Source organism: Dromiciops gliroides, chromosome 2 (assembly GCF_019393635.1).
Source record: "Dromiciops gliroides isolate mDroGli1 chromosome 2, mDroGli1.pri, whole genome shotgun sequence".
Lineage (NCBI taxonomy): Eukaryota > Metazoa > Chordata > Mammalia > Microbiotheria > Microbiotheriidae > Dromiciops > Dromiciops gliroides.
Genome location: NC_057862.1, coordinates 405392270 through 405406341, shown reverse-complemented (window position 1 = coordinate 405406341; position 14072 = coordinate 405392270). Strand labels below are relative to the sequence as shown.

The window sequence follows — 14072 nt, the reverse complement described above, 5'->3', positions numbered from 1 at the left end:
TTTCATGTGACATTGTATGGCATGGTTATTTGTGTTGTGTCTATCCTCTACTAGACTGAAAATACCAGAAGGACAAGGACTTAGCTGAATTTTGGATTTTCCCCAGCATCTAAGATAGTGTTCTTTATTTTGGTTGTTCAGTCATGTCCAACTCTTCCTGACTGCATTTGGGGTTTTCTTGGCAAAGATACTGGAGTGGTGTGACAAAAATATGAGAGACATAGTTTCTGGGTAAATTAATCATTTTATTAATAAAGTTTACAGATTATTAAGGAAAGGATGGTCAATGGCCATCTCTCTCAGACCAAAGACCAAAATGGTGGTGGACTCAGTTTATATACCCTTCTAACTGTAGGTGGTCCATCAAATAGCAATCAAATCTAATTGGTTAACAGCAATCAAGTCTAATTGGTTATATTAAAATGAGGTCCTGGGATAAGTGATTTAGATTCACTTGAATTTTGGTCAAAAAGACATCAGAGAAGGAATGTGGACCCCACCCAAGCTGATCAGAGCATAGTAGTTTCCACTTAGGGGTGGTCTAGTGCAAGAGAGTTAGTCCAAAGCTTATCAGTAAAGACCTTCAGAAAAAACAAAACAAAACAAAACAAAAAAACCTGAAGGACTTAGAAGAGGGGGTATATTGAACCTTCCCAAGATATCAATTATTAATAATTTTTCTCACAAGTGGCTTGCCATTTCCTTCTCCAGCTCATTTGACATATGAGGAAACCGAGGCAGGCAGGGTTAAGTGTCTTGCCAAGGGTCACACAGCTAGGAAGTGTCTGAGGCCAGATTGGAATTCCTGAAGATGAGTCTTTCTGACTCCAGGCCCAGTGCTCTATCATGACCCAAGTGTTCTCTATACAGTAAGCAATAAATGTTGAACAAACGAATATGTGAATGAATGGCTATGCTTAGAGGCCTCTGTTAGTGTGAGCTAAACCTTTTGAATGTCTTGCCCTCCCCACCAGAACTTTGAGCAGTTCATATTTCCAGAAAGGGGAACTGTGTTAAGACATGGGAGGAAATTTATTTAGACTTCTGAGTTAATAAATCTTTCCAAGGACAGCATCCTGAACACTCCCTACTCACAACATCGCTTATTCAATAATGTTTTATGATAAAAATGAACTGATGAAGAAATCCAGGCCACCCCTCCATGTCATGGCACAAGACATGGGCCAGACGAAAGTTATAGATGAGTCAGGCACTTCCGAGCTTCCCCTGGACACCTAGTCTCTGGTTCACTATCACTCCCTGCTACATGCACCTTTCTCTTTTCTTTTTCCCTTTTTACTAATTCCTTCCTTACACTTCCATTACATTTTCCATCTGCTTTGTCAGTGCTTTAGACCCATGGTAGCACATTTCTAGTACCCATAGATTGCACTGGGGACTAAAGAGTTTGCTGATTCCAGGGTGATCCAGGATGTGATTCAGGTGACTTTTCTGAGAAAGGGATCCCCTGTTGCTGTAGTTCTGCACTTCCTTTTAGTTCAGGTATATCCTAGGTATTCTTTGGCCTGTGAAAAGGTGGTAATTCTAAGCTTAGATGAACAATTTACCACTTATAATATAAATAAACATGCTCTTTAGGAAATTCAGGTCTAGCTAAGTCAACATTCATCACTTCCTGCATAGGATTCTATTTTTACATTTCTCTTTCTTCTAGCTATCATATGTAAGAAGTATGTGGCCAAGCTGAAGGCCACGGTGTCCGCCCATTCTCGTTTCCTTAGCACCTATGATGGCACCGAGAATCTATGCCTCGAAGACATATATATAGAGAACATCTTAGAGATCCGGAAGCCCCTTGGTGTCAGTGCCCCAAGCCAGAAGTGCCACGAGGCCCTGGAGCTCCCAGACATCTTCAGTGACAGTGGTTGTGTCAATAAAGATGCTGACACCGTGCTGCTGGTGGGAGAAGCCGGTAGTGGGAAGAGCACGCTCCTGCAGCAGCTCCATGGCCTGTGGGCCACAGGCCGGCATTTTCACGATTTCCTCTTTGTCTTCCCATTCAGCTGCCGACAGTTGCAGTATGTTGACAAGCCAGTCTCGGTGCAGAGCCTGCTGTTTGAGCAGTGTTGCTGGCCAGATGAGGGCCAACAGCAGGTCTTCCAATACCTCCTTGATCATCCCAACCAGGTCTTGCTCACTTTTGATGGATTTGATGAATTCAAGTTCAAATTTACAGACAGGGAGACTCACTGTTCCCCAACTGATCCTACCTCTGTCCAGAACCTGCTCTTCAACCTTCTTCGGGGCAATCTGATGAAGAATGCCAAGAAGGTGCTGACAAGCCGGCCCCATGCCATCAACCCTTTCCTCAGGAAGTATGTCCAGAAGGAACTTACCCTCAAGGGCTTCTCCCAGGACGGGATAGAGCTGTTCATGAGAAAGCATCATAGCGACCCTGAGGTCGCAGATCGGATCGTCCATCTGGTAAAAGCCACCCCGGCCCTGCACGGCTTGTGCCATGTGCCCGTCTTCTCCTGGATCGTGTTTAAGTGTCACAAGGAGCTCCTACTGCATGGATGCGGCTCCCTGAAGACGACCACAGACATGTATCTTCTGATCCTGCGTCATTTTGTGCTGCACACCTCCCCGGAGGACGCAGGGTGTTGCCCTGGCACCACCACCCTTCGGCCTTGGCTCCCCACCATCTTGCATCTGGGCAGACTGGCCCTGTGGGGCCTGGGGACGTGCAGCTATGTGTTCTCTGCAAAGCAGCTCTGGGCATCTGGGTTGGATGAGGGGGACCTTTCCCTGGGCTTCCTGGTACGATCTAAGAGCTTCTCTCAGGAGAGCTCGGTTCCATTGGAGTTCCTGCACATCACTTTGCAGTGCTTCTTTGCCGCTTTCTATCTACTGCTTGGCGCTGATGTCACCCCCTCGGCGATCAGATGCTTGTTCAGCCATCACAAGAAGCCCAGTCGGCCCCTGGCTAGGCTGCTTCCCATGTCCTGTATCCAGTCCCCTGAACGAGAGGAGGCTAGTGTCAGGGCCCTCCTGCTGAAAGCTGAACCCCACAACATCCAGATCACTGTCATTTTCCTGGCTGGCCTGCTGTCCCAGGAGCACTGGGGCCTGTTAGCAGAGTGCCAGGGGGCCTCCACCCTCCTCCTCCAGAAACAGAGCCAGGTCCGGTGGTGCCTGGCCCGAGGCCTCAGGAAGCACTTCCATTCTATCCCACCGGCTGTGCCCGGTGAGGTCAAGAGTATGCACGCCATGCCTGAGTTTGTCTGTTTGATCAGGAGCCTCTATGAGATGCAGGATGAGCTCCTGGCCCGCAAAGCCGTGTGCAAGCTGGAGGTTGGCCACCTGAAGGTGACCTATTGCAACATTGGTCCTGCGGAATGTGCTGCCTTAGCCTACGTGCTGAAGAACCTGCAGCAGCCTGTGGCCTTACAGCTGGATTACAATTCGGTGGGAGACATTGGCGTGGAGCAGCTCTTGCCGTGCCTACACGTGTGCCAGGCTCTCTAGTGAGTATCTCATTCAGCTGCTTTGGAATGGCCTGGAACACTCTGGGCCTTTGGGTGAAGGTGTGTGAGAACTGGAGACTTCCTTAAAGTTGGTGAGATTTAAAAGGTTTGAGAGACATAAGTTCTGGGTCACTAATCATTTTAGTAATAATTCTAGCAGTTTATTAATAAAAGAGGCCAGTGGCACTCTGGAATGCCAAAAACCCTCATTGTGGCAGGCTCACAACTTAGATGCCCTTGGAAAAGTGGGTGTTTCTGAAGATGGCAATCAACTCTGATTGCTTAGCAATGAATGAGAAAATGAATATTATAATGAGATGGAAGCTCATTCAAATGAGCTAATCTAATCTAATCACCCAAGTCTCAAAGAGACTTATCAATACACAAATCAAGGAGGGAATCCACTTCTATTCCAGACCTTTCTGACCAGCAATTTTCTCAGCCTGGTTGTGTAAGGTTTTCCCAATATTTCCCCCATTGTTTGATTTCTAGACTGAGGAAGTAGAAAAGGGGGAAAAGCCTTGGTCCTAATTCAATAACAAGGAATTGAATACAAGACAGAAATAATCATTTGGGCTTCTTAACCTTTTATTGATTGTATCATAGACCCCTTTGGCAGTCTGGTGAAACCTGTGGATCCCTCCTCAGAATAATGGTTTTAAATAAATAAAATAAGCTATATCAAGTTACAAAGGAAATCAATTATAATGAAATAGTTATAATATTTTATAAAATAAGTTCATGCACCCCAGGTTAAAAACTCTAATCATAGAATCCCAGAGTTAGAATTTAAAGGGAGCTTAGAGGTCATCTTATCTAACCCCATCATTTTAAAGACCAGAAGAGTGAGACTCAGAGAGGTTATTTGCCTAAGGAAGCCCCTTTAGGTGACCACTTTATTTTAGGGAGGACAAAAGTGATTTCCCCAGAGCAACCTAATGAGTTCATGACAAGTGTGTCATTTGAAATATTGGGGGGACGCCTGTCCCTGTTCTAAGTTATTAGGGAACTTATCTGGGTTATTGCTTACTTATTGCTACTTTTAAATAAGAAGCTATTGCACCAGTTTTTGGCATTAAGCATTTATTAATCATTAAATGTTAGTAAAGAGAGAGAGAGAGAACACATGGCTCCAAGTAGAGTTCAGAAGCCCTACATAACTTTGATAGAGAGGAGAGTGAGGGGGACATGTGGCTGCCTCTCTGCGGTCTGTAAGAGAGGGGGCCCTTGTACACTGTTCCAAGCTAATTGGCTAGCATCATTCAAATCTCTTGGTTTACTGCACCTGAGAGTGGTCCATATTAAAATGAGCAGTGCAGGGCTGAACTCCAGGTCTAGTGAAAGACAGACCCTCTACTGAGATTAAAGGCTTTCTGGTAGGTGTGGTTTTAATCTCTATTGTCTACTGAGTTAGTCCAATCTCTAATTCTACTGACTCTGGACTGGCTCTGAGAAACCAGCCAGAGTTCCTGGGGGGGTGGGTCTCTGGGTCCCCCCCCCCAACCCCATTATTAATAATTATTTTCTCATACAAGACTGCTTTCTCCTGTACCAACCTCTTCCCTCACCCCCCTGCCCAAGTAGCTATGACCATCTTCCTCTGAACTATGCCAAGAAAGTTCATTAGGGACTGTGAGTATGGTTTTATTTTTCCAAATCCAAGGAAATGGTGGCCTGGATCTCTTGGCTCAGCTGAGCAAACGGATTTTCCTTTAGGAATTTAATGATGTTGTGTTATACCCTGTCTTACTCCTGTATTTACAGCCCTAGCCCTGATATCATGCCTGGCGCATAGTAAGATCTTATTGGTCAGTTTCTCTTCTGCTAGCCCAGGAGGACATTATATACTGAAATGGCTCTGGCTAACTAACAACCACAGCAAACCACAGCAAACCACAGCGGGTATTGTAGGCATTGCCTTCATTTTTTTCCTATCAAATAGAGGATAAGGCTGCAACATGGTAGCCTCTATCTCTCCAAAATAGGCTCTTTTCTTATATGTCAGTCTTTTTTTTCCTCCTGAAATATTTTAACTTTTTCCAATTATATGTAAAAAGTTTTTAGCATTCATTTTTTTAATTAATAAAGTATTTTATTTTTTTCCTGTTACATGTAAAGATAGTTCTCAACTTTTGTTTATATAAGCTTTCCAATTTCAGATTTTTCTCCCTCCCTCCCTTCCTTCCTCCCTCCCCTAGACAGCAGGTAATCTGATATAAGATATATATACACACACATAATAACATTAAACATATTTCTGCATTAGTCATGTTATAAGAGAAAAATCAGAGCAATGACAAAATACCTCAAAATAGGAAAACATCAGCACCAAAAACAAAAGAAATAGTATGGTTCATTCAGCATTTATTCCACAGTTCTTTTTTTTTTCCCCTGGATTTGGAGATCCTCTTTTATCATGAGTTCCCTAGAACTCTTCTGTACCATTGCATTGGTGAGAAGAATATAGTCCATCACAGTAGATCAACACTCAATATTGATGATACTATGTACAATGTTCTTCTGGTTCTACTCATCTCACTCATCATCAGCCCATGCAAGACCCTCCAGGTTTCTCTGAACTCCTCCTGCTCATCGTTTCTTACAGCGCAATAGTATTCCATTGTATTCATATACCACAACTTGTCCAGCCATTCCCCAATTGATGGGCATCCCCTCAACTTCCAATTCCTTGCCACCACATAAAGAGCAGCTATAAATATTTTTGTACGCGTGGGTCCCTTTCCCCTTTCTATGATTTCTTTGGGCAAAAGACCCAAGAGTGGTATTGATGGGTCAAAGGGTATCAGCATTCATTTTTAAGAATTTCAGATTCTAAATTCTCTCCCCTTCTCCCTTCCCTCTCCCCTCATTGAGAAGATAAGCGATTTGATATGGGTTATAATATGGCAGTCTTTAGACTTGGGACTCTAAAAAAACCTTATTAAGAAATATTCTGTAAAAAGCAGTCCATGAGGGAGGGGCTATTTTTTTTTAAGCTTTGTAGCTTCAATACCTCACATAGTCCCTTGTACATATTCTGGGCTTAATAAACATTCATTGAATTTAAATCCCTTCCTGAAGTTCTACAAAGCCCCTGGAATGTGTCCTATGTGTAAAATCCCAGGAGGCATATTCAGGTTAGTTACTTCCCAATGTATGACTTTCTGGAAAATTGGTAAGAAAGAATGTGTCTGTTTAATGGCCCCATAGTTGGTTTTGTTTGGTTTGTTTTAAATAATCTATAGAAATTATTTTTATCCTTGGTTGTTTTGTTTTATTTTGTGGTATATTTGTTGTCATTTTGATTTAATAGTCTAGAGAGTAATCTTTAATTAAATGGGAAGGAAAGATAATAAAACAGCTGCTAATCCTTGTTCTTCTGTAGTTTTCTCAGGTCAGTCCAAGGACTGATCATTTTAACCCCTTTCAGGTTCAACTGCCCTCATCCTGCTTTAGGAGGTAGTGCCATAGATGGATCCCTGGGCAAGAGGTAGGCAGGTTTGATGTCCAGAGTGAGGGTGGCATAATGAAGTCTCAAAAGATTTTTCACACACATAGAATGGTCTTTTATAAATTGGCCCTGGCAGAGTGTCATTTACTTAGACATATGCCAAAGGGAGTAAGTTGTGCCAAATACTGACTTACAGACTGAGAGATTCCTAGGATGTTAGCTCTTGAAAGAACATTGGAGATTATTGTTTCCTCAGCTCCCATCCATGAAGCACAGACATTTGTACTGTTGGGATAAATGAAAACGAAATGCCAATGCCTGTTGATTTCACCTTTGCACCATCTCTCAAATAAGCCTCCTTCTTTTCTCTGACACTGTCACCACTCTGTTGCAGGTCGCAATCAGCCCATGATCGGACTATTGCAATAGCCTGCTGGTGGGTCTGTCTGCCCCAAGTCTCCCCACTCCAATCCAACCCTCATTCAGCCACTACAGTGATTTTCCTAAAATGTCAGTTGGATCATGGTCACATGTGCCACCAAATTCTAGTGGCTTCCTGTTGCCTTCAGGGGCAAATAGAAAGTGCTCTGTTTGGCATTCAAAGCCCTTAATAACCTAGACTTCTTCTACCTTTCCAGTCTTTTACTTTACTCCCTGACATGTCCTCCCACCCAGTGGCACTGGCCTTTGTCTGTCTCATGAATAGACACTCTATCTCTCAGCTCAGCTCCAGGCCTTCTCTCTGTGTGTCCCCAGACCCCAGAATGCTCTTCCTCCTCTGCTTTGACTGCTGACCTCTCTGGCTGCTTTAATGTCTCAACTAAAATTCCCCCTTCTACAGGAAGACTTCTCCAACCCCTTCATTCCAGTGTTTTCCTTCCATTAATTGTTTCCTATATCTTATATATAACTTGCTTTGTTTATATTTGTATGCACATTGGTTCTCTCATTAAATTGTAAGCTACTTGAGGGCAGGGACTGTCTTTTGCCTCTTTTTGTATCCCCAGCACATAGTGCCTGGCACATAGTAGGTACTTAATAAATGTTTATTGATTGATTAAGATATGTTTAGGTTCAGTTCTGATACTCGCCAAAGGATTGGGTGGGGCATCTGAGGAACCAGTTAGCTCTGAAAGATCATTGGAGATTATCTGAAGAATCAGTGTTTAATGGAGTGGATAGCTCTTTCCCTATCAAGTATCCTATGAAAACCTTTTGTTTGCCTCACTTTCTTTTCTTCATTTTCTTTTCTTTTCTTTTCTTTTTTTTTAGCTTGAGAGATAACAACATTTCCGACCAGGGAATCTGCAGGCTGGTTGACCAAGCTTTGCAGTGTGACCAATTTCAGAAGCTTGCGTAAGTAGGGTTTCTATCATTGAGCTTGATCCCAGCTCCCTGGAGTACAGGTTTCTGTCTTTTGGAATTTACAAGTTAAGAGGCAAATGTCAGGTTTGTTCCTGGGATTCCTGTTTGTGCCAACCTTCCTTTCATGACCTGTGTCTCCTGTGAATCTTTCAGATTGTTCAATAACAAGCTGACGGATGACTGTGCTCACTCTTTGGCCAGCCTTCTCAAGAACAAGCAGAACTTCTTGGCATTGAGGTAAAGAAAGGGCATTTACTTCTCTGAGAGATCCCCTAATCTCCCACCCTAACTCCCCACAATGGTTTCCCCCTTGAGCTAAGTAAGAAACAAGGAGTGGGAGTGCTCAGATCTAATCAGTTTGGGACTGGTCCAGAACTTGTGCTACCAGATAATGATTGAAGATTCCAGGGTTCATAGATTGCCTAATACAGGGTAAACTGGCCAAATCCTGGGACAATGTGATATTTCTTAGGACTTATCATCCTTATGATTCTTTGGGCTACCTGTTCTTTGCCCCACCCAGGGCAAACAGTCCCTGGAACATTTTCCCCTATTTTGTGCCTCATGGAATCTGGGTGTTATGTAGGTACTGTCCTAAATTAGGGATAATTACAGGTTTGTTTTGAGATTTTACTGTAAATTGTGATGCAAGGATGTCGTGGTCCATCCCATAGCACTAAATTGAAGGTACTTTACCTAATCAGGCTTTCTGTCTTTTTTTTTTGCACAGAAATAGCAACTCTGGCAGCACAATCATCAGATGATCTATATGTCTGTGGCGTAGATTTTCCCAGCATGAAACTCACTTGATCCCATTTACGTCCTTAGTTACCTAAGAATTTGTTCATTATTTTCAGTTGGCTTGCCTTTCTGATTATATGGGAGCAAAGATTTAGAGCTGGTAGGGGCTCATTTCATTTAACGTGAAGAAAAACTGAGGTTGCCTGTGAATGGGAAACTGAGGCCCAGAGCAATTAAATGGATAGCCTGAGATCACACAAGTAGTAAATGGCAGAGTCAAAATGTGAATCAAGGCCCCTGACTCCAAATGCAGCCCTCTTTCCATTGCACTACTCTTGTTTTTGTTTTTGTTTTTGTTTTTAGTGAGGCAATTGGGGTTAAGTGACTTGCCCAGAGTCACACAGCTAGCAAGTGTTAAGTGTCTGAGGTCGGATTTGAACTCAGGTCCTCCTGACTCCAGGGCCAGTGCTCTAATCACTGTGCCACCTAGCTGCCCCACTACTCTTGTTTTTTAAGGTTTGGAGAAGAATGAAAAGATCATCTCTCTCTCTTCCTGTTTGTTGGGCTTAATTTTATTCACTTGCTCACCTCCTCTCACTTCTTTTTGCTTTCTGGCCAATTAACTGAGATATCCCTGAGCGAAGCCTAGGTTGAAGGATCAGTCCTTTATGTGGTGAAATTTAACAGCACAGAAAAAATTAATTCATTGACATAGGTTGAGATCCTAAACACCTTTGGAAAATTTAAAATAAGAGAGAATTTGGAAAGAGCACTGGATTTGGAACAGAGAACCTAAATTCAAATTTCAGCTGTATAACTGAAGCAAATCATTATGCCTCTCTGGTCCTTGGTTTTCTCATCTATAAAATAAGAGTGTTGGACCATTAGATAATCTCTAAGATCCCTTCTAAGTCTACTCATCCTATCCTATGGTCCTAAGCCCATCCCTGTTATGTGAAATGCAACTCAAAGCGTGTGTGCTGTTGTTGTTGGGTGGATTAAGACCTGCTTGAAGAGGCCCAGGGGCTTCTGGGTGTGTCCTCTGTCTTCTGACTCCTCACTGCTTTCCTGCTTGAGTCTTTCCCCTCCACTTTGACAGAGTCTCTGCTAAATTCACAATGTTAGTCTATGGGGCATAGAGGCAGGAGGCTCAGGAAGTTCATAAGAAACATTTTCATCCTACAAGCTCTTTATACAGATGTTCACATCTTCCCCCCCCTCCGTGTCTCACATCCCTCTCCAGGGCATTTTGTGACAGGTAAGTTCTATCTGCAGTCAGCTTCCAGAAGAGAAAAAATGAATCCTAAGAAAATGAGGCTTATCTTTGGACAGGACCCAAGTCGGTGACTGTAGCAAAGGGGATCAAGACTCATCCTCTCTCGTCTGTCCACTCCCTTATGGGTTGGAAGAAACCACCACTTATTTTTACCCTCTCTCCCTCCCCACACTCTTAATACCCATCATGCTTTGCTTGATTTTTTTTTTCCTCTTGCTGGTAGAAAATGAAGTTAGTTCAAACTTTCAAGCAGGCCAGAATGGTCAAGTTAAGAAAAAAAAAAACAACCCTGATTTTTCTTGCCAAAGAACAGTGACTAAATCCAGAGTCGATCCAGGAACCTATTATCCCTGTCCTCTCCTGTCTAATCTGGCCTCCATAAAATGAGCCTGCCGTCCCCCTTGGCTTGGAGGAGCAACAAATCTCCAGGTTTTCTGTGCTTTGTACATCTTAAAGCAATGTAGGAATGTTTGGAGTTAAGATGATTATAATTATTCCTGCCTGCCTTTCAAGGTATATGAATTCAGATTATTTTTAAATTCCAGGTTGGGAAACAATTACATTACTGAAGTAGGAGCCAAGGTGTTGGCCAAAGGCCTGAAAGACAACAATTCTCTTCAGTTTTTGGGGTAGGTTGTACTACCACGAAACCATCCAGAGCCTCCAAAGGTCAATCTTTTTTTTTTTTTTTAGTAAGGCAATTGGGGTTAAGTGACTTGCCCAGGGTCACACAGCTAGTAAGTGTTAAGTGTCTGAGGCCAGATTTGAACTCAGGTACTCCTGACTCCAGGGCCGGTGCTCTATCCACTGCGCCACCTAGCTGCCCCTCAAACGTCAATCTTTATTTGTTTTAAATTTCTTTCACGTGTATGTGCATGTACACATGTGAACGTGTGCATGCATTAATGTCCATTTCAAACCCAGAGAAATAATGGTGGGATGTCCTTCAGAGGGCAAGAGAGAAGGCTGCCCTTGTGGCTATACTTCACCACCTCCCCAGGTAGCCCGTTTCATTTTTGGACAGCTTGAATTTTAGGAAGCATTTGTTTTCTAACATCAAGAGCCTCAGTTTGCCTCTTTGCAACTCATGGGTTCTGCTCTCTGGACCAAATGGAACAATCCTTCCTCCATCTCAGGGGCATTCAAATGCTTGAGGACAGCTATCATGGAAACAATGTATCTAGAACTGGGAGGGACTTTGGAAGTCTTCTAGTCTAAGCTTTTTATTGGGATGGGCCTAGACCTGTGATTTCATTTATGTAGAGAACTCTCTGTGAGGAAGTTCCCTCTACTCGTGACAGGGGCAGGGTAGGTTGCATCTTATAGTCTCCAAAAGTCGCCTTGAACACTGAGAGGTTAAGAGACTTGTTTAGGACAGGATTTGTTAGAGGGAGGATTTGAACACAGGTCTTTCTGACTCTGAAGCCAGCTCTCTCTTCTCTAGGCCATGCTACTTCTCTGTAATCCTTTTAAGTAGTATCATTATTAGTATAACTCACAATTAATGTCATTCTTTCCTCACCATAATCCTTGAGATAGGTAATGAAATTATTGTTATCCTCATTTTACAAGTGAGAAAACTGAGACTTAAGTCCTTCATTTTGTCAGGTTTCAGCAGATAGAAAAGAAACAGATAATGAAAAAAGGGAATTTGGGTTGTGGATGCTAGCTTTTAGGTAAGAGTTAGGATCTAAGGGTACCAGGAAGTGTCAGTCTGTATGTTTGGCTGTGAGATTGAAAGGAGTCCTTCTCACCCAGCGCATATGCAGAGGAGATAGGGATCAAGGGGAAGAAATGGGAAGCTGAGAGTAGGGAGAATCCTTGTGGCTGTCTCATCTCCTAGCATAGAGTTAAGAGCCCTGTCACGAGGTCATAATTGCTTAATGGTATTACCAACCAATATTCAAAAAACTTTTATGGAATGGGGTCTTGGCTTAGCAGCAGTCAATGTGGAAAAGGCCCCAGAGTGGGTCAGCTGACTGCTGGCTGTGTAGGAGTTACCAAAAAAAAAAACAACCCACCAACAACAAAAAAACAAAACTAATGCTAACTTAAGGGACATTAAAAGTAGATTAATGTAGGGGCAGCTAGGTGGAGCAGTGGATAAAGCACTGGCCCTGGATTCAGGAGGACCTGAGTTCAAATGCGGCCTCAGACACTTGACACTTACTAGCTGTGTGACCCTGGGCAAATCACTTAACCCCCATGCCCTGCAAAACCGAACAAACAAATAAATAAATAAAAAAGTAGATTAATGTTCTGAAAAAAGTGGGTGGATAGTTCTGTTGTGCTCTCTGTTGGTCAGATCACATCTGAAGTATCTGGTGTCCAGTTTTGGCTACCGTGTTTGAAAAAGGACTCTAGTGAACTAGTGTATAACAAGAGTTGGGTGATTAAGATGGTTAAATGTCTTAGGATCCTAGATTAAGGACCTGGAAGGGACCTCAGAGACCATCTAGTCTAATGTCCTTAATTTTAAAGGCAAGAAGCAGACTGAGGCTTGGGGAATTTAGGTACCTTATTCAAGTCACACAAGTAATAAATAAGAGAGATGCGATTGAAGGAATGAAGGAAGAGGTATTATGGAAACAAGACTTGGCAAATGATTGGATATGTGGTGTGAAGGAGAGGGAAGATTTAAAAGGATGTCGATGTTTTGAGACAGGATGGCCAGGAAGATATTAATACAATAATAGAAATTGAGAAATTAGGATGAGGAACAGATTCTGGGGAGAGGAGTTCTATTTTGGACATATTGAATTTGAGATAATGTCAGGAAACATCCAGATGGAGTTGCCCAACTAGCAGATGGAGGTGTGGGACTTGAATTTAGTATGGAATTTGGGGCTGGAATCATATATTTGAGAGTAATCTGCATAGAAGTGAAGATTGAAACTCTGAGAAGAGTTAAAATCATGATAGGTGAGAAAGAACAGGAGGGCTGAAGTGGGAGCTTTCTGGGATACTTAGGGAATGACAGGAGGAAGAAGAATTAAAGAAAGACCAAGAAGGAATGGTCAGAGACGTGGGAGGAAAACTAGGAGAAAGTAACATCATATAATATTCACATTCAGCATGAAATTCCTATGTTGTTCACTTTATGCCAAATGTACCAAGGGCTTCTCAGGCCCTGCTTCTTTATCTTCTTATGAGTCATCAGCCTGTGTTGGGTTGTAAAGAAAATTCCCTCTTGGCTTTTTCATTTAAATATAACATTACTACACTGTAGTGCCGTCCCTGGAGGGGATGAAAGCCAAGTGGAGCTTTGTGGGTATTTGAGATGGTACTTTTTCTTTCATCTAGAATCATGAAGTGGAGTTATTATGCTGACTTATAGATGTTTTTCATTTCAGTCTCTGGGGCAATGCAGTGGGAGATGAGGGAGCCCAGGCGCTTGCATCTGCCTTGCATGACCACCGCAGCTTGAAGTGGCTCAGGTAATCCTGGGATCTTTGTCCTGTTGGAGAAGACCTTGGGGTGGGGGAATTTGAGAGGGACAGAGGAAAAGGGGTAGCAGAGAGGTTGTGTCAGGGTACATATCCAATAACTGTCACCCTCTTGCTCCTGTGTTCTATACAGCTTGGTGGGGAACAACATTGGCAGTCTGGGTGCCCAGGCCTTAGGTCTAATGCTAGAGAAGAACATGTCACTGGAGGAACTCTGGTAGGTATTAGTTATTTACTGTATCCTTATGCCAGGGAGGGATTCTCTAGCCAGATGGGGCAAAAAAGTGCTCAGGACCAGGGCATTT

At 43.0% G+C, this 14072-nt stretch overlaps 1 protein-coding gene across 1 annotated transcript in view; it reads left to right on the top strand.

Moving 5' to 3' along the window:
• NOD2 (nucleotide binding oligomerization domain containing 2) overlaps window positions 1-14072 on the top strand; it is a 44277-nt gene that overhangs the window by 7739 nt on the left and 22466 nt on the right. The window contains 6 exon segments of the mRNA XM_043987244.1: window positions 1676-3488; window positions 8212-8295; window positions 8458-8541; window positions 10867-10950; window positions 13675-13758; window positions 13901-13984. Of these exon segments, the coding sequence (XP_043843179.1) occupies window positions 1676-3488; window positions 8212-8295; window positions 8458-8541; window positions 10867-10950; window positions 13675-13758; window positions 13901-13984 (2233 nt within the window).